General features: G+C 39.8%; 2 protein-coding genes across 2 annotated transcripts; one reads left to right on the forward strand and one right to left on the reverse strand.

The window, feature by feature from the left end:
* Window positions 1-655: 655 nt before the first annotated feature.
* Window positions 656-3202, forward strand: LOC101565976 (60S ribosomal protein L36a). Its single transcript, XM_004643342.2, has 5 exons — window positions 656-745; window positions 1095-1200; window positions 1492-1559; window positions 2712-2834; window positions 3144-3202. The coding sequence occupies exons 1-5, from the start codon at window positions 743-745 to the stop codon at window positions 3162-3164; spliced, it is 321 nt and encodes a 106-aa protein (XP_004643399.1). The 5' UTR covers window positions 656-742; the 3' UTR covers window positions 3165-3202.
* Window positions 3203-6491: 3289 nt separating this feature from the next.
* Gla (galactosidase alpha) lies at window positions 6492-16152 on the reverse strand. The gene is made up of 7 exons (XM_004643363.2): window positions 15833-16152; window positions 11360-11534; window positions 9993-10170; window positions 9354-9445; window positions 7752-7913; window positions 7351-7548; window positions 6492-6792 (listed from the first exon to the last, which is right to left on the reverse strand). The coding sequence occupies exons 1-7, from the start codon at window positions 16024-16026 to the stop codon at window positions 6511-6513; spliced, it is 1281 nt and encodes a 426-aa protein (XP_004643420.1). The 5' UTR covers window positions 16027-16152; the 3' UTR covers window positions 6492-6510.
* Window positions 16153-20024: the final 3872 nt, after the last annotated feature.

The following is a 20024-nucleotide window of genomic DNA, read 5'->3' on the forward strand; positions in this document are numbered from 1 at the left end:
TACCATGCCCAGCTTGCTGGGCTGCCATGAAACCTAGTACATGCCTGTTGCCAAGTAGGGAAGGGAGGGGAGGAGCTGCTGGCCATGTTCTCTGTTGGCTGGATAAGTATTGTTGCAAGCTGAACAACTGCACTGCGACTTTTCAGAACCTTACACATCCAACTTGCCCAGCATAACAAGTGCTGCTTTAGTGCAGAATATTGATCCTTTTCTTCAAAATACTCAGTTCATTATTGTACATTAATGAGCATATTATTGTGTCCCTTCACTAGAACAGTGCCTGACACAGAACAGACACTCGATAAACATTTGCTGAATGGACCATCTGATCTCGTGATAAATGAACTGGAACAGTTGCCTCCCTCAAAGCGTTCACTGAACCAGCAGTTTACTGCGGAGGTTCCCAGTGTCCTTGCGGTGGGCCAGGACCGAGGGTCCGTCTACTCCATACTACTTCCGGTTTTTCTCCGAGACAGCAGAGCCCAGAATCTGGTAAGAGCGCCGCTCCTTTTACGTAACGCCACTACGCTACTACGTAGGAGGGTCGGCCAATAGTTCTGAGCTATCCTAACAAAAACTTGCGAAGCTGAAGGTCCTCTCAGCCACTGGAGGGCGCGAGGCGCCGAACAGGACGGCTTCGGGCGGCGCCCGCTGCGTCCCGGAAGTGCGAACCAGCGTCGCCTGTACACTTCCGCTTCCGGCGCGGCTTCTTTCTTTCCTCGCTGTTCGCGCGTCTGCAAACATGGTAGGTCCTTAGTAATATCCAGTTCAATCCTTAGCCCACCCTCATGACCCGTGAGCTCAGGCCCCAGCGTGCCTGACCACAGCAAAAAACTCTAATATTGTCAGGATCGACGCCCTGAGGGACTGGCTCCGTGGTCAGGGAGCGAAGAGGAAACCTGTGGGTAGGGTTAGAGGTCGCTCTTTGGTTCCGGCAGAGAACGCTGGGTTGGAAGCTCCGGCGTCTGGGACCACGTTTTAGTCAGAACTATGGAGTCGTGTGTTACACAGTTAAGAGTCGAGTCGTGCGACTCCTCAGCTTCACCAGCCATCGTATTCTGATAAAACTGCGTGTTGTGAACTGTTTTTACTAGGTGAACGTTCCCAAAACCCGGCGAACTTTCTGTAAGAAGTGTGGCAAGCATCAACCCCACAAAGTGACACAGTACAAGAAAGGCAAAGATTCTCTATATGCCCAGGGTAAGATGGCTTCATTGCAACGTGGTTTTGGTATGGTATTTGTGAAATGTATCAAGAGTGTGTGTTTTTTAAAGTTTCCTTCTAAGTACTGGGGCTTAAATCTTTTGCACTGACCTATATCTCCAGCCCCTTGAACTTGGCTCCTTCTGGAAGCCTCAGGCTCCTCAAGTGCTTGGAAAGTTATTGTTTTTTTCTTAAACTTCAGCTGGGAAACTCCAGAGAAAACCCATCAAGACTTCATGTGTATTGTGATTTATGGTCTTAATTATATCAACAACCCCTTCTCTCCAGGAAAGCGGCGTTATGACAGGAAACAGAGTGGCTATGGTGGGCAGACTAAGCCAATTTTCCGGAAGAAGGTTAGTGGTGGTTATTAATAGATAACAATTCCTTGGGTATATTCCTCCTGTGGTAATGGCCTCAGACTTGCCATCTCTGGTCCACACATGTCACTAGTGTTAATTTCAGCAAAGTTCCTGCAGCCTGTGGTGATAGGTTGTGCAGCTGGGAGTACAGCGCACGATTTCACTCTGTGGTCTACAGGAGAGTACTTTCATTTTTCTCCCCTTTTCTAAAAGAGCCAAAAATCAAGTAATGTTTTCTCCCTGCCTATGAACTGAAGTCTGATTTCGCTAGTAAATCTTTTGATTTGTGCTGTTCTATCATGTTTATGTCCTTAACATTTGGCTGCAGATGAATTGGAGCTGAGGATACAACTCAGTGGTCCAGTGATTGCTTAGCATAGGGGAGGCCCAGCTTGTTGTCCCTGGCCTGCAAAAAAACTGTTACTTGGCCTAGGGATGTAACTTGGCTGTAGTGCTTGCTTGACATGTACAAGGCAAGTAGTTAGCACATTGACTGGACCAAGGCATTCATTCCCACCAGTGTTTCTTAGTACTTTATTCTTTGGTGTCAGAAAATGCTAGAGTGACTGCATAAAGATCTTTTCACATCTATAACTTTAGAAGATAAAAAGAGTTTGGCTTTCTGCAAAACTAGAGATTAGCAGAATTCTGGCTGAAGGGGTAGGCTTAAAAAGTTGGTCATTAGTGAAGAGAATAACTTGAATGTCTTATTTGCAGATTTCTTTTTCAGTCGGGTTTTATTGGTACATTTTACATGCACATACTCGCATAACTTGAATTGTTAGCTCACTTGTTGATTGTGTGAAATATGTAACTGCAGACTTAAAAGGCCACAAGTTCAAGGAAGGCAGTCTGATTTAGCTGCATCTCTCTAGGATGTTCTTTCATGTAGCTAAAATACTGTGACAGCTATCAACTGCAAAGCTTTAAGTAGCAGTGAACCTAACATAAGTCTTGGTTTTTTGAGGTAGGCTCTTACTATGTAATTCAAACTGGCCTTACTATGTGTGGCACAGGCTGGCCTGAAAGTTAGGAGCAACCTTTTTGCCTCAGCCTTCCAAGTATTGGGATTACAGTCATGTACCACCATGGCTGGCTTTACTCATATTGCTTAAGGAAGTGATTTTGTTTTTGACTTTTTCACAGGCCAAAACTACAAAGAAGATTGTCCTGAGGCTTGAGTGTGTTGAGCCCAACTGCAGATCTAAGAGAATGCTGGCTATTAAGAGATGCAAGCATTTTGAACTGGGAGGAGATAAGAAAAGAAAGGTATGAGTTTCTTAAAGCTTTAATATCTTTGGAGAGGTGAACATTTCTGCTTATAGAGAGTGGCATAGATATCTGAGGCATTCCTCAACTCCCATCTGTTGGTGAAGGGTAAGGTTACATAGCGCCTTTCTGAAACGTTTGGCAATAGTCTTGATCCAACACGCATTGTTTGAGTGTCAACATAAGCATCACATGTGGATATTTGAAAAGTTTCAGAAACTAGGAAAGGAAGAATAAAGAGATTGCCCTAATTCAGCATGGTGATCTTAACAAATACAAACCTTACCTTTTTTTTTCTTTCTGTTTCAGGGCCAAGTGATCCAGTTTTAACTTTTCATGTTTTTTATTGTGAAGACAATAAAATCTTGCTGTGTTCACTTCATTGATTGTATTTTGTCTTTTGGGAAGGAATAAGCTAGAACCATCAGCATAATTTTCCATGGGGAATTCATGCTTCATGGTTCTTAATGTTGTGATAATTTAAGTTGATACTTTAAGCCCTTGATCTGTTATGGGATCCTGTTCACTATTAGTAAGTTAGTTGGTTATGTTAGCTAAGTGACACATTTCAGGTTAATGGGGACAGGTCAGTAATATAGCCATAGTGACCAAAGTATATTAAGAATAACCTACTGGTATTTAAGAACTTCGTTAAGGAATTTTGGCTGTATTTTCCAGCTACCAACACATAATATGCAGTAGATAATCTTCAGACTTCACATAACCCCTTTTCTGTTTTTAAATGGGAACATCTTCCAGTGTGTAGAGTGCCCCAAAGAATCTTTATTTGTAGTACTGGGGCTCAAACTCGGGACCTTGTGCTTGCTAGGCAGGCTTCAATTACATGTTCTTATACTTCACACCCTTACTGATACTGCTCTTTGTATATTGACAGCAAAACTAGGGTAAAATGAATATGCTGTACATATAACTGGAGGCACATCTCAAGGTAGAGAAGTTTTCCAAATTTGTGTATCTTTTGCATTTTTTTATATTAAAGAGGAAAAAAACTAAACAAGTACAAAGACAGTAACAAAGTAGTAAAATAGTACAGAATTTCAAAACAGTAGATTAATAATATGTTAATCAAATGTTTTGCTCAGATATAGGCACACAAGATTCATCAAACATTCTTTCAATAAACCTTATTTTTTTTCTTGTCCTTTTAAATTTATTTAAAGAGTATAAAAGTAATAGATAAGCTGAGGATATAGCTCAGCGGCAAAGTTCCTGCTTGGCAAATGCAAGGTCCAAGTTCAATCCCCTGGTACCAAAAAACAATAACATTTTAAAAAACAGGATGAAAAGTATTCAAGTGTGGTTATATTGCATTGTTGGATTCAATTAGTTGCTCAGAGTTCAGATAATGGCATGTAAAATTGGTCAAATATTTTAAAACAACTGTTACCTTCAAAAAACTGATAGAAATTAGTATAACCATCTTAGCTAGCCTATGTATATACTTACATTATTTTCCCCTCTTTTTCCTCTTTTCTCCTTTCCCTCATTTCCATTGTTTATTTCTTAATCTTCAGTTTTTTTCTGTTCTACTATGTCTGTTGTACTTTTCAGATTTTATTCTTTCAGGTTCTTACCCTATGGAGACAGTACAGTTTACACATGTGGGTCTGATTTCACTTATGAATATAGCCTCTACCTGTAAAGGCCTCAAGTTTATAGCTGAGTAATACTCCATTGTATAAAAATACCACATCGTTATTATCCATTCCTCAGATGATAGGCATTTGTGTTTTCAAGATTTAGCTATGATGTACTGCTATAAACATGAGTGCACATATGTTGCTGTGGTATGATTTCAGTTTGTATATCTATAGACAAGTACAAATTTAGTTATTTTTTCTGAGACATATAGTCTAGGCTGGCCTCAAACTCTGATCCTACTGTCTTAGTCTCCCCAGTGCTGCGATTGCAGGCATGTGCTGCCACACCTGATTTCAGTTTATTAATCTTCACAACTTATGAACTCAGTACATATTGAGTGTTCAAATTTCTGTAAAAACAGACTGGTAATTGCACTTTTGTGTTTTAGTGGGACCTTATGGACAGATGTGGTAGCTCACACCTGTAATCCCAGCATTTGGGAGGCTGAGGTAGGAGGACTGCAATGAGTGTGAGGACAGCCTGCACTGTAATATGAGACCCTGCCTCAAAAAATGTTAGACTAGATGAGCCTTTTGGTATTCATGTGTACATTCAAGATGGGTGTGATTTGTATACTTTTTAAATATTTTCGGTTCGTGCAGGAGAATGGCGTTTGGTTATAGATTTGTTCTCAGGAAAAATAGGGAATTAAAAAAGTGTCTTGATTACATGGTAGCATACATCTACAGTCCCAGTACTGGGAAACTAAGGCAGGAGATGAAACTTTAATCCAGCCTGGGTAATTTAGCCCTACCTGAAAAAAACTGGTGCAAAGGGTCTGTGAAGGCCCTGGGTTTAGTTCCCACTATTAAAAAAAAGTTCCCTTCAAGTTGTCTGTATATGAATACCCTAGTTTGAAAAATCACTGCCTCATACAAGGTAAGACTGTTCATTTTAATGGGGGTGGGGTGGGTAGAGGGCTGGGGATATAGCTCAGCGGCATAGCACAGGGCCCTGAATTCGATTCCCAGTACCAGAAATACAGAAAATTTAAAAGGGTGGGTCATTGTTTGTATCTCAGGTTATAATGTATCTAGTTATTCTTGGTGAGAGTAGTCCTTTGTTAGAAACACTATAAAACTGGGGATTTAACATTGTTGCCCTTCAAGGAAAGGTCATTCTTTGCATAAGTACTGTAAACAGCAACCAAGTACCTCAGTTTTCACCTGCAAGTAAACACCTGCTTTGGGGGAGTATTGAGGGTCAAAATGAATCAGTAGTATCTTGCCCATCCATTACAGTGCCTGGCACAGAAAATACTCAATAAATTACAGCTATTATTTCTTAGAACAATAATTTCAAAGGTCTTTTCCAAACTACTGTCCTTATACCTTTAGAAGTAGTGTTTGTTTTGTTGAGACAGGGTTTCACTATGTAGTGCAACATGGCCCTGAACTCTCAGCAGTTGTCCTGCCTCAGTCTTCCCAGTGCTGGGATTACAGGTGTGTGCCACCAAACCCAGTTTATTTTTTATTTTTATTTTTGAAATTTATTTATTTGTGTGTGTGTGGCCAGCTCAACCCACCTGGGGCGGGGCTGGCTGGCATGTGGTGCTGGGGGATTGAACCATGGTCCCTGAGCTTTGCTAAGCTTGTTCTAAGTAGATGCTTTAGACCACTGAGCCATCTCACCAGCCCTCAAACCCAGTTTAGTAGGAGCATTTTTCTTTGGTCTTTTTGAGACAGGGTCTTGTTATGCAGTTCAGGCTGGAATTGAGCTCACTTTGTAGCCCAGGCTGGTCTTAAACTTGCACTGATCCTCCTGCTTCAGCCTCTGGAGTGTAGATACAGGTTTTAGAAGTCCCAATTTGGGACTCAGGAGTGTAGCTTAGTGGTAGGATGCTTTCCTAGCAAAACAGAGGACCTGGTTTCCATCATTAGCACTCCAAAAAGAAAATTACAAAGCCAGGAAATTTTACTTACAGGAATCTAGCTTCTTAACTGGACACAGGTGAAGATTGTGAGCAGGAAGTGGGGTAGTCACAATGGCAAAAAGTACACATCTTGAAGTACGTTTAATTTTTTAAAACCATTTTCGATGCATCTAGCTGAAACAAAGCAGTGCCTGTGGGATTTACTTGAGTTGTTAAGTCTGAAGTCCACTCATAGAAGCCCAGCTCCCTTTTCACGGGAAGGAGCTGAGTAATGAAGCAGCCAGGGTTACAGGCCACTCCATGACCCAGGGAAACAACTGCGATACTATAAGAACGAGGTCCACCAATTTCCTGCAGATTTCTCAGAGCTACAGCCCAAGCTAAATTTGAGAGAGGTCGTTCCCACACCTCAATGTCCTTTTCCTGAAAAACCAAGAAAATATGTGTGAGTACTTGCTAATCAGCAATAAGCTGCCTTGCTGCTTTGGCATTCAGTCTTTTCAGAATCAAGCACTTACAGGAAACTATCAAGTTAGTTGCAGTACATTTTGGAAATAATTATAACAGGAAGCCTTATTACTACTGAGTAGAGCATAGAAGTAAAAGACAAAAACCAAATAATTCTCAAAGTATCAGTCCTGTGCTCTTAGATAACAGATTTAGGCTTAAGACAAACTTGGTACTTGGGCATAAAAGCCGCTTTAAAATATACACCTAAACCCATTCATTCATGGTTGTGTAGGCTTGTGATCCCAGCACTGAGAGGCTGAGGTAGGATTACAAATTCAAGCCCAGCCTGAGCAATTTAGCCAGACCCTGTCTATTAAAACACAAGGGAAAACAACTCAGTATAAAGGTCCTAGCTTTTTCCTCATTACTGGCAAAAACAGCAAAACCCACTCAAACACTTGTAGTAGATGTAAACCAGAGGCAGAACATGTTCCTAGCATATTTTCTCCCACAGAACATTATTTCCCATACCTTTCTAAGGCGGTACCCCTGCTTGCCCAAGGGGTCTTGGTTGATGGCAATCACATCTTTGTTCTGAAGTAGAGCTTTGGCTTCAGGGCTGATCTGTCGGAGGTCGTTGGACATGAGTAAAGGAGCTGCCATGACAGCCCAGAGGGCCATCTGAGTTACTTGCTGATCCCAGCTGAGGCCAAAGTTACCAATCACTAACTAAAACACAGAATGAAATAATTCAAATAAGATGAAACATTTTTAAATACCTGGATGACCCATAGGAGCCACTTTCCATAGGACCCTGCTCTGTATACTCTCACAGAAAGTCTGCTCCCAGGAACTTTACCCATCATTACCCTGAATATGGAAGAGGAAAAAGGTCTGTGACATGCTCTTTGAAAAAAGGCTGAGCTTCTTACCATATCTGGGTCATTCCAACCCCCTGGTCCAGCGACATCAACAATTTCCTCCTGATGAAGAGATGTCCAGTCCAGGATATGCTGTATACTTTGCCAAGAATCAGAAATATCATAAAAATTTCTCCAGTGATTGCAGTACTGTCGGATATTTGTGTAATTTGGCTGTGAAAACAGGACTCTTGTTTACTTTATAATATCCTTGTGAGAGAAAATGATCTAATTTAAAGGAAGCCACTGGAAGGCTTTAGTGTACAGATTGAAAGTCTTCATGAGAAAGACTTAAATATTAAGAAGGAACTGTATTGTAAGAAATTTGCTTTCAAAAAAATTTTGCTTTCAAAATAGGCCATATAATTTAAAATCCTTAAAGTGACCTTAGTACTGTTTATGCTGGAAACTTACCAAATGGTATATTATGGAAGATTTCAACTTGTTTTATCAATCACTGTATTTTCAAAGTTTTCTAAAATGAAGATACATTACTTTTAAAATAAAAAATGATCTTTTATGTTTTGAGACAGGATTTGCTATATAAGTTCAGCCTGCTTTTGAATTCACTGTGTACCCCAAGCTGGCCTCAGATTCATAGCGAGCCTACTGTCTCAGCCTCCCAAGTGCTGGGATTACAGGCGTGTGCCACCATGCACAGCTAATAAAGTGATCGTAAGTAAAAATAGCTAGAAAATTATATAGGACTTCATCAAACATGATGAGATCTGACTACAATATTCATATATATATATATATATATATATATATATATATATAATTTCTTAGTGGAATGAATAAAGAAAATAATAAGAGTTCCAATCTATAAATAATTATTCAAGACCACACTTACCATATGCTAGGGATACAAGTGCAAAGTCAGATAAGGTATGTGCCCTTATGAATTTATACTCTACAAATCAAATATTCTATATAGTGACTAAGGTCTTAGAAGCAAATTAAAATGAGTTAATGTGATAAAGAATGAATGGATAGCTACTTTAAGAGAATGTAGCATCTAGTCTTAGATTTAAGAGCTGACCCTTTAAATATCTTGGGTGAAGAATGTTCCTTGGAGACAACCAAAAGCATGTGTAAAAGTGATAGTGGTGTTCAAGGGACAGGAAAAAAAAACACATTGTAGTGAAAAAGTCATCACTCCAGAGGCAGGTAAAGGTCAGATCCGTGAAATTAGATTTTATTCCAAGTGCAATGGGAAGCCAGTTAAGGGCTTAGGTAGGGGAGTGACAAAATGCCATTGACATTTTAACAAGATAATTCTGGTGCTGCTTGGAAAATGGATGGGGGTCGGGGCAAGAATGGAAGTAGATCAAGCTGTCATAGAAGTCTAGGTGAGAGATAAGACCAGCTTGGAAGGCCAGAGATGCAGTGGTGATAGAAAGAAATGGACTGATTCAAGATATTTGGAGATGGGAAGGATTGCTGATGCATTAATGATGAGAAAAAGGAAAGAATCAAAGATGACTTGCTAGGTGGTGGTAGCTTAGAGACTAATAATTACAGCAGTGTTGAAAAGTGGCTGTACTTTGATGGAGAATTTTGCCTCTTTAGTTGTCATGTTCTAAAAATCAGGTCCTGGGCTCACAAGCTCACCTTATGAAAGGGCAACAGATATAAAGGCCACTCACAGGAGTATACAATGCTTCTGCCAGTCCTGTTCAAGGCCAAGGACATGTACTTATAACCTGCATAGGAAACAATGAATAAAATAAGGAAAAGAAGGGAATTTCCAGTTGGGGCTGTATATATGAGGTCTCTGGAACGGTCCATATTTACATTTTAAACCAGTTCCAAGGATAGGGCATATTTTACTTATAAAATGAACATAGAATCTTCCAGACCTCCTGGGACTGTTCTAAGGAGGTAGCACCATAGATGCTTTGTATGTTGAGGCAAAGCAAGAATAAAGATGATTTTCTCTGACTGTATGACCTGGACTTTTTCATAAGTGATATTATAAAGAGTTACTAATTGGAATGAATTCTTAGAGCCCTCCTGCATTAAAAGTACAATATTAGCCATGGTTAGGCATGCATGAATTCCACACACATGAATAAGGGAATGAATGAATGAACAAACTGAAAGAAAAGGGGTAGGAGTTCTGGCACATTTAGAATTATGTCCAGTACTGTGACTGTTTGAAGTTTGAAGATTAGGTCTTTGGACAATTATCTACTTTGGCCTCAAAGTTATTCCCTTTGCTTGTGGCTAAATCTGTCAATTGAAACATACCATTTTCCAAATGCTCTATACTGTCACAGTGACAACCGTCAAATTTTAGCAGGTCTACTCCCCAGTCAGCAAAAGTCTGAGCATCAAGGTCATAGTATCCAAAACTTCCAGGAAAGCCAGCACAGGTTTTATTTCCAACATCTGCATAAATCCCTAGTTTCAGCCCTTTGCTATGAACCTGAAACAGGAAGAAAAAGTTACTACAACCCAAGAATAATCATGAATAAACAGAATCCATCCTGGGGGCAGAGATAAGTGTGTTTCACCAAGTAGTGGGAGCCTTTTTTTAGGATCCCTCATTTTTATTTTCTAGATGACTTTGCTGGGAGAAAAAGAACAACCCCCCCAATTTTGCCAAGTTTAAACTGTATCTGTGAGCTATAGCACAACCCTGAAGAAAATGTCATTAGCTACTCTAATATTCTTGATGGGATAATGATGACTTATTTTAAAAAAGACTCCTTCAGTAAAATTTAGTTAGTTTTTCTGAGCCTTTTTACCTGGGCCTTGACTGCATCTGTCCCAGAAAACTGTTTGAGCAAGCATCATGCTAAGTTAGGCCTTCTATCTTGATGTCTCCTTTTAGTAATGTTTCATCTGACCTCCTCAATCTGCCCTTGGATATAAACACTTATCTTCATTGCATTTAGATTTGCATATGACTCTTTACTGCAGTAGTACTGAACAAAATCTATCTTCATCACAGTTAACTAGTGTTAGACCCTATTTCTTCAGTAATCTCCAGAATAGTATCATTCTTTTCTAAAATTCTAGTTTATAACTGAACTGCAATTGCTGTCCAAAGATTATATGTGAACACATGCACACATATGAAAAGAACCAAGTTCCTTTTTCTTCTCTGAAAATTCAATGGTTTTAGCAAAAGGAGAACTTCAAGATGAACCTCAAGAACTATTGCAAAATGTATATGCTGATGGGACAAAAAATTCCACCGGGTAAGCCTTACAATTCAATGTTCAGTTTTTTTTTAAATTATTTATTTGTGTGTGTGTGTGTGTGTGTGTGTGTGTGTGTGTGTGTGTTTGTGGCCAGCTCAGCCCACCAGGGGGCAGGGCTGGCTGGCATGTGGTGCTGGGGGATTGAACCGTGGTCGCTTTGCTTTGCTAAGGCTTGTTCTAAGTAGGTGCTTTAGACCACTGAGCCATCTCACCAGCCCCTCAATGTTCAGTTAACAATAGTCATTCTTAGATCAACAGTCAATCTGTCATACGGACAGTGGATCAATAAGAAAAGTCCTTGCAGACCCCTTGGATTGGAAAAAGTTAATCTAAGTTATGACAAACCTTTTAGAACTTTTTCTGAAGCACATGTGCCACAGATTCACCACCACTGATCTATAAACTCACAAAATTAGCTAGGCGGCGGATCCCCCCAGGAAAGCGTTGAGGGTCAGCCTGAAGTCTGTCCTGTGAATCTCTCTGGGGAGCCATCCAACAGTCATCAATGCACAGGTACTCATAGCCTGCATTTTTCCAGCCGTCTGAGACCATGAGCTCTGCCATCTGCATGAAGAGCTGCTCGCTGAAACAGAAATTCCCATAATCGTTATAATTCTTTAGATGAATGCTTAGGTATTCCTACTGGGTACTTAGAACTTGCCCAGTATGGGCAAGGTGCAGTGTTCTATCTCCAGCACTACCAAAGAAAGAAAAAAAAAAAGTAGGAATGACAGATACATGAGGAAATTGAAAGGCTTATGAGAACAACAGAAGTTCAGTAAAGAACAAAGTTAATGTAATAAACAGCTTCTTTAGATATCAACAGTATACTATTTAGACAAAAATTATCCCATTCATAGCTAAATCTTAGAAACAGCCTCAATCAATGGCTGAATGGATAAAGAAAATAGAATTTTTACATGCAGTGGAGTGCTATTCTGCCATAAAAAAGGACTAACCTGAGATTTTTTTTAGGTAAATTGTTGCACCTTGAGAACATAATTTTAAGTGAAATAAATCAGACACATGTGTTTAAATATCTTATTGTTTCTCTTGTGCGAGAAACCCAAAGAGTAAATAAGGACCAAAATGGATGATAGATATTGTGAAAGAGAAATAAAATGTTCAAATGGGAAGGTGAACAAGGAAAGAGGGAGAGGAGAAGAAGGGAGGGAATAGGGATTAAAAAATAAGTAATGGAAGAAAAACAATGAAAACCAAGTTTTATAAAGGGAGAGAGGAAAAAGGATTGAAGGGAAAGAAGGGGAATGTGAAAAAAGATGTGTATATGTACAAATTCCCTCTGATGTGATCATTATGTATGTGAAAAGTATACCAACACAATCCATTTTAAAAATCTCATTCACAAAAGGAACTGAAAAAAATAGAAAAACTTAAGCTATCTAGAGATACATTTAAGATAGATGAAAAAGTCCATATTTTAAAACTATGATACCCCTAAATGGAGAAAACATTTTGTTTTTGGTTAAGAAAACACAGGACGGAGGATATAGCTTTGCACTAGAGCACTGGGCTGGCCTTTATGAGACCACGGGTTCAATCAGTAACACAAAAAAGAAAAATGACTATGCCAAGCATGGTGGTGCACACCTCTAATCCCAGCACTGGGCAAGCTAAGGTAGGAGGATTACCCTGTTTCTCAAGGCCAAACTGGGTCACATAGTGAGTTTAAGGCCAGCCTGAACTATAGAGCAAGACCCATCCTCAGAAAGTAGCAAAGAAAAAAAGGTAACTCAACATTTTAAACCTGGAGATATAGCTCAGTGGTAGTTGCCTAGCATGTATAAACCTCTGGATCCAACCTTCAGCCTGTCTGTCTGTCTGTCTGTCTCTCTCTTCTTCAAAATGCTAAAACACGGGGGGGGGGGTCCTTGAACCCAGGCTGTGCTGGCCCCGCCCCAGGGGCATGCTGAGACCATGACTGAGACTGGATGTGGTGGTGCATATCTGTAATCCCATTGTTTGGGAGGCTGAAAAACAGGAAGGATCACTCCAAGTCTGATCTGTGTAGTGAAACCCTGTAGAGCCTGTACTAAGCACATAAAAAATGCAAACTCTTCCAATAATCCTTATGAAACCCTGTACATTTTTAAATATTATATTTAATAAAATCCTGAACAAACCCCAAACTTTTAAGCAACCTGATGAAAAGATTAAGATTGATAAAAGATTGTTTATGTTCTACAGAAAAGATAAAGGAGGGCTGGCCAGATAGCTCAGCAGATTAAAGCACCTGCTTAGGCAGACCCAGGGGCCAAGGGATCGATCCCTGGCCTACCATGCTGGCCCCACCCCCAGGGCTGAGATGGCTATTGAGACTGTGCATGGTGGTGCATACTTGTAATCCCAGCTCTTGGGAGGCTGAAAACAGAAGAATCACCCTGCTCCTGATCTGTGTAGTGAGACCCAGTAGACCCTGTCCTAAATACATAATAAATAAATAAATGATAAAGGAAGCTAGTGTAGCTTAGCATTAGAATACAAAGATATATGGACTCCAAGACAAAGTTCTCATAGAGATCCATCCATCTGATGACCATGGGATTTAGTATCCTGCAAAAATGCTAAACTGAGCTACTTGGGTTTTTTTTATTGTAAAAATCCAAGTTTACCTTCCCTCTGAGGAATTTTGGTTCTGTTTAACTGAACCTGAATTCCAGATTTGTACATTTATGCTGCACCAAATTAAAAACTTTTTTGAGTCAGCATTTTGCTGTGTTGCCCAGGCTAGCCTGCAAACGTGTGATCTTCCTGCCTTGACCTCCAGGATAGCTGGGGTATAGGTGTGTGCCCCCATGCTGTTTTTGTCTTTCCTTTTAATCTCATGTATGATTTCTTTGTTTACAGACCCCAATGCCAAAAATCGTAAATGAAAGAATTGGTGTTAATTACATAAGTAGCAAAAGCAATATATAGCAAAAATTACCTGTACTTGCAACATATTAAAAACAAAAACAAAAACAAAACAAAACAACCCCCAGAGATTCCAATTGAATGGGAGGCTGACATGAAGGGGTAATCAATAAAAGAATCAGCTATGCAAAGTGCCAGTTTACACAGGAAAAGATATTCCACCTTGTCAGTATATAATCGAAGAATGTAAACAACTTGGCCTGGGGCGTAGCTCAGATGTAGAGAATTTGCCGAGCCTGTATGAGGCCCTGTGTTGATCCCTGGCACCAAACCAAGGCAAACATACAAACTAAAAGCCCAATGCAAGTAATAAAACTTACAAGACTGCAATGTTGGCCAAGTTGAGGGGAGACAATATGGTATTCTTACAAATTGTTGAGAAAGTATATTTGTAAAATCCTTGGGAAGGATAGTTTGAGATGTATTAAATGAGCACACTTTAATTAGTGTTCTAAGGAAAGAATCAGGTAAGAATCAGATGTACAAAAACTTAGACCTAAGAAATTTGTGATCTAGAAAAGATGAAGAATCACTGGTAGCTATCAAGTAGCTATCAAAAGGTAGCAGCTTATGGGCCAGGGAGATGACTCAGTGGAATAAGCGCTTCCCTGGCAAGCGCAAGGTCCTGATTTCAAGCCCCGGTTCTGCCAAAAAAAACAAAAGGTAGCTGCTTGAATAAATTTTGATAAATGCACATATCAGGGCATCTAAGTTTTGTGGTTAACCACTCATGACATAAACATACTATTTTTATGGAAAATAGTGAAGAAAAATTTTTTCATTTACATAGAAAACAATTGCAAGGGGCCCGGGGAGATGGCTCAGTAGAATAAGTGCTTCCCTGGCAAGCACAAGAGTCTGAGTTCAATCCCCGGTTCTGGGAAAAAGAAAGAAAGAAAGAAAACAACTGCAAGGTTGTAGATGAGCATTTTAATCATGATTATTTCTGGGTGGTAAAATGGGGGAATCTTAATTTTCATTATACCCTGTTTTACTATCTACATTTTTTGCAACCACTATGCATTAGTTTTGTAGTCAGACAAAAGACAAACACCACTTAAAAGACCAACAACAACAAAATCCACAACGAACAGCTGTCACACACTGTACCTCAGGGTCACAACAGACTTAGTCTTGGCCAATTTCTTTTGTGATGTGTGACCAGCTTCCTGACGTTATTTCTGAAGACATATATACAAGGGCAAATTACGAATAAAGACACATTACTATGTGTCTGCTACTTTAGTGGCAATTCCTCGTGGTGGGCTATCTTAGGTTTATCAACAATATCTATCAGCGATTCTTAATCTTTTCTAGATCGAAGATTTCTCTGAGAATCTTAAGGTGAAGATATTTAAAGGTATTTCTACAGAAAATACATATACTCACATTTTCAGAACATTCATTTGTCCATGCATGCCGGAAAAATAAGAGCATGCATTTTACTAATTGAGGAGTCAGACACCGTGCTTTGTGATTTTAAATATCAAAGCCCTGGGGTCTCTCTTAACTCGCTCCAGTAACAGTCAAGGAACTCATGACCCAAAAAGGAGAAGAAATGACATGAATCTTGGTTCTCCATCCCTCCCACCCACTCTAGCTGTGCTTGTGGCGAGAGAAGAGAAGAGAAGAGAAGAGAAGAGAGAAGAGAGAAGAGAGAAGAGAGAAGAGAAAAGAGAGAAGAGAGAAGAGAGAAGAGAGAAGAGAGAAGAGAGAAGAGGATGTGAAGCAGGTGCGGCTGAGTGGACACCTACTCCTGGAGGGGTCAAACGGAGAAAGTTTAAGGCTAGTCCCATTTCAGAGAGCAGTTTTCTGGAGAATAAAAAAATCAGCAGTAGTTGGGGAGCTCACCTCTGAGCTCACGCATTCCAGCTGACACCCTCCATTTTCTTACACACCCAAACGGATGGAAAAGCCCAAGGAAGGGGCCCTCCAATGTCTTGATACCTGATGCAGGAATCCGGCTCTTCCCGGCAGTTAAGGTTGCACACAAAACGTTCCCAATGCAGCCAGCCCATTGTAGGCGTCCTCGCTAAGCCATTATTCAGTGCCCTGGCCCCAAAGACTCTGCAGAGAACTAGGGCAAGGAAGAGAAGCACAGGCACACAATCCGGCCGCTGATCTCCGTTCCTAAGCTTCATGACTGGAGTGACTGTATACAAAACAGATTTCTGCCAGTAACTCGGGCTTTTAACTATAACCTTCGGGACCAATCATATCCAAGATATTAAATAATGACGTTATTTGTCAGTTAAATGAGCGGTTACCTCCAGCGGCCTACCAATGATCAATCACGTAAGACGCAACACCGACCAATCACTGTTCATTTCTTGACATTAGCCCGCCCTATTTTCAGGCTAGAAGGAAATGCAGCACCTTAGAGTTCCCGAGTTTAAGCCGCGAGTTACTCACGTGACCGAGATCTCACATGACGTAGGCGATCACGTGATCGACCGCTTACGTGAGCAGAAGTAGTTCTGGTCGTCGCCTACCGCCTCGCTATAGCCGTTTGAGGGAAGAAAGAGGAAAATTCCCCGGTATCTTTAGAGGTTGGTGTGTGGGTGGGAACTGGGGACCCGGGGTTGGTGATAATGACGACCAGTGTGGGTTCCTCGGGCTGCCTCCTTTTTCGTGTACTGTTTCCCCCTCCCCCCCCGCTTCCGTCCCCCTCCCCCTCTCGCTCCCCTTCGTCTCTGTGCAGCGAAGCCGCCTTTGCTAAGCCTGGTGGGGAAATGGTGGACGTTCGTGACTGTGAGTATATGAGTGTGTGTGCGCGTGCGCGCGCGTGTGTTTGTCTATCTGCCCATCTGAGCCACTCTCAGGGACCCCAAAGGGGACTATATGGTGAAAAATGCGTGAAAAGAATTAGGAAAAACATTAAAACCCGTGGTCTGAGTGCAGGTCCAGCGGTTAAGGCGCTCAGTCTGTGTTGCCTGATTGTGTGACTGTCGGGAAAGGCCCCAAGTGAATTATCAGTAGAGTCGCATCTAGGTAAACGCTGCGTAACTTCCAGAGGCCCAGTAAATGTTTTCTACTTGGGAATTTGATTAACGTTTGTTTTTCTGCGTACAACAGTAATCGACATGTTGAATATGATCATTCAAAAAATTACAATATACTTTACAAATTTTGAAGACAAACGTAATTTATCCCTACTCAACTTTTTGTCGTTAGTTTTAAAAATATTTGTATTGTAATACACGTAAATACACAGATTCTTAACTCTCATAAGGGATCTTGGTTTCTACTTGAGGGGACAGAGTTTTTGTTGGTTTTCTCAGGGGATGGAAGAAAGCACCTCTTGGTCACTAGAGAGGGACTATTAACGCTTAGAATGATGCAAGAGTCATCATCATCCAGGGATGATGTGTTACTGAGACCTAAGGATAGGTTGTAGGAAAACTGTTAACCGCCGCACAAGTAGGCATCCATTAAACAATTTGTAAACGTTTGAATTCGGTCCTCAGTGTGATTTTATGGCGGCTATTTACTTTTTACTTTGAGTCCCAGTGTTCCCAGACTATGTCGGATAAGCCACCCACGTATAAAATTTGAATGTTTTATAAAAATGTACCAGACTATATCCCATAAAAGCAAACACTTTGATTTGTTGCTTTTTTGTTGAAATAAAGTTATTCTTCTTTGTGGAAAATTAAGACTGTACAAATAGTTGAAAAAATAAAATGTAAAAAGCCATAAACCTTGCACTCAGTAACCAGTTTTAACGTGACATATTCTCCACGCATATGGTTTTCTAACGTACATACGTTATTTATGTTCCAACAGTCAGTTTAAAGAATTAAAATTATATGCAAGTATGTAGAACAAAAAAATGAAAGTATCCCTTCATTCCCCCTACCCTGCAGTTCTGTTTTCAAAAACGTTTGTATTATATACTTCTGGATTGTCTTTTACACATTTACTAACATGCTTATATTTTAATACAAATAAGATCACAGTATATGTAAAATTCTTTCATTTATTGTGTTTTGGAAATTTAGGTCAGAGCAGATAGAGCGCTGTTTTTAAGATGACTGCATAGCATCCCATTTTAAGGATAAGTTGTAGTTTATTCAACCATCCCACTGTTGATAACTGTTTAGGTTTCTAATTTTCTGCCATTATGGTGCTGTAGTAAGTATTTCTGTTGAGCAGATTCCTAGAAAGAATTCTGGCAAGGTCAGAGGGTATGGAGACAGTTTTTACATAGTTGAGATTATGTTATAAAGTAACTGTATTTTTGGACCATTTATTATAAAACATTTCTCATGTTAAATATTTTATGACTTTATATGTATAATGCTATATTTTTCTTAATAGAATAACTTTCAAAGAAGATACAGCTACATAATCCTGGGCTGAATTTAAAAATCACTTTTAAGGTACATAATCTGAAGTGAGTTTACTGTCAAAAGGTGTGATTAATACCATATTGTTTTCCAGAATACTTTATAGTATCTATCCATTCCTCTAGTATTGTATTAGTTTGTGAACTCCGAGTATATTGACTTATTGTCACTGTTTAATTTCCACTATCTTGATGAGTAAAAAAGTAGCTAATTAATTCTGGTTTTAACTTGCATGTCCAATGACTGATGAGGTTTGAATGTTTCCCAGACTCCTCTCCTGTATCCTCTTTCATTTAATCTGTTATGAAGTGCAGATTTTACTTTTTTCATATAGATCCCATATTTCTTCCCCTTTTCATTGTTTTCTCAGTGAATCCTTAACATATTTCCAAGAGGCTCTTCTAACTATTGCTCACTGCACTTAGAACCCCTTTGCTTTGCATCCTATGCTGTTAGTACCTGGATGATGCAACTAAAAGGGTCCTGATGACAGCACTTTGGATCTGATCTCTTACCTTGTCAGCCTTACTTCTTGTTTGCTTCCTTCTATTTTATGTTTCATCCAGATTTTAAAATTTTGTTCATGATCTCTGAAGGAGTTCATCTGTTTTATTCACCCATCCTGCTTCCAACTGATAGAATTGACCAAGCAGTTCCTCCTTTATGCTATCCTTACCCACTGCAGGAAGTTCTGTCATAGCAGGTATAAGGTGTATATAAGACACACAGTGTCCTGTAGAACCATAAGCATTCGGTTTGTTGATGCTTGTGTGCCAGAGGTGAGCATTGGGGCTGCCACCTAAAAATGTTTGAATATGTAAGTTCCCAATAATGTCTTTTTTCTGTTTCTGTCTTAGGTCTTAATATTTCTCTGATTTTATTGACTTGTATATATATTTATATGATGTTAATATATTTGTTGCAGGTATCTTCTCATGTGCTTTAATTCTGTTTAATTCTTTGGTCTAGGGCGGGGGAGATAGCTCAGTGGAATAAGTGCTTGCCTGGCAAGTGCAAAGTCCTGAGTTTGATCCCTGGTACCACCAAAAAAGAAAATCCTTTGATCTAATAAAGTTTTTCATTTTTATTTAATCATGTATAGCTATATTTTGTTTTTTGATATCTTTCACTGGGTTTGTTGCTGTTAATCTCTCAGGTCTTCCATTTATTGTCTATGTTTATACATGGTCAGAGCAGAAAACTTAGAACATACAGAAATGTCCAAAGGGAAGAACATTCTCTGAAACAAAAAAGTTTTTATAATTCTACCACCATTAATGATACTTGATACATAATATATATTGAATAAATAATAATTGAGTTAAAGATTTGGTGTAGTCTTTTTGTTTATGTGGTGTATTTTTAAAAAGCTACTTACATTGTTTGCTTTTTTCTTTTACTGTATTGTGAACATTTTCCCCCAACAATGGTCTCCTAATTATTTTTTCAGCCGCATCAAAATTCCATTGAGCCAAGCGTGCCATCAAGAGCCCAACAGTCACCATGATGCTGAGCACAGAAGGCAGGGAGGGGTTCGTGGTGAAGGTCAGGGGCCTACCCTGGTCCTGCTCAGCTGATGAAGTGATGCGCTTCTTCTCTGATTGCAAAATCCAGAACGGCACGTCAGGTATTCGTTTCATCTACACCAGAGAAGGCAGACCAAGTGGTGAAGCATTTGTTGAACTTGAATCAGAAGATGAAGTGAAATTGGCCTTGAAGAAGGACAGAGAAACCATGGGTCACAGATATGTTGAAGTATTCAAGTCCAACAGTGTTGAAATGGATTGGGT

Source organism: Octodon degus, unplaced genomic scaffold (genome assembly GCF_000260255.1).
Source record: "Octodon degus isolate 3935 unplaced genomic scaffold, OctDeg1.0 scaffold00171, whole genome shotgun sequence".
In the NCBI taxonomy this organism is placed as follows: domain Eukaryota; kingdom Metazoa; phylum Chordata; class Mammalia; order Rodentia; family Octodontidae; genus Octodon; species Octodon degus.

Coding starts and splice junctions, on each gene's coding strand:
- LOC101565976 (XM_004643342.2), top strand. Junction 1,560..2,711: donor AGCCAATTTTCCGGAAGAAG/GTTAGTGGTGGT, acceptor ACTTTTTCACAG/GCCAAAACTACAAAGAAGAT. Junction 2,835..3,143: donor GAGGAGATAAGAAAAGAAAG/GTATGAGTTTCT, acceptor TTTCTGTTTCAG/GGCCAAGTGATCCAGTTTTA.
- Gla (XM_004643363.2), bottom strand. CDS start 16,026: ATGAAGCTTAGGAACGGAGATCAGCGGCCGGATTGTGTGCCTGTGCTT. Junction 11,535..15,832: donor GAGCCGGATTCCTGCATCAG/GTATCAAGACAT, acceptor TTTCTGTTTCAG/CGAGCAGCTCTTCATGCAGA. Junction 7,914..9,353: donor ATCTGTTGCCCTTTCATAAG/GTGAGCTTGTGA, acceptor CTGTTTTCACAG/CCAAATTACACAAATATCCG.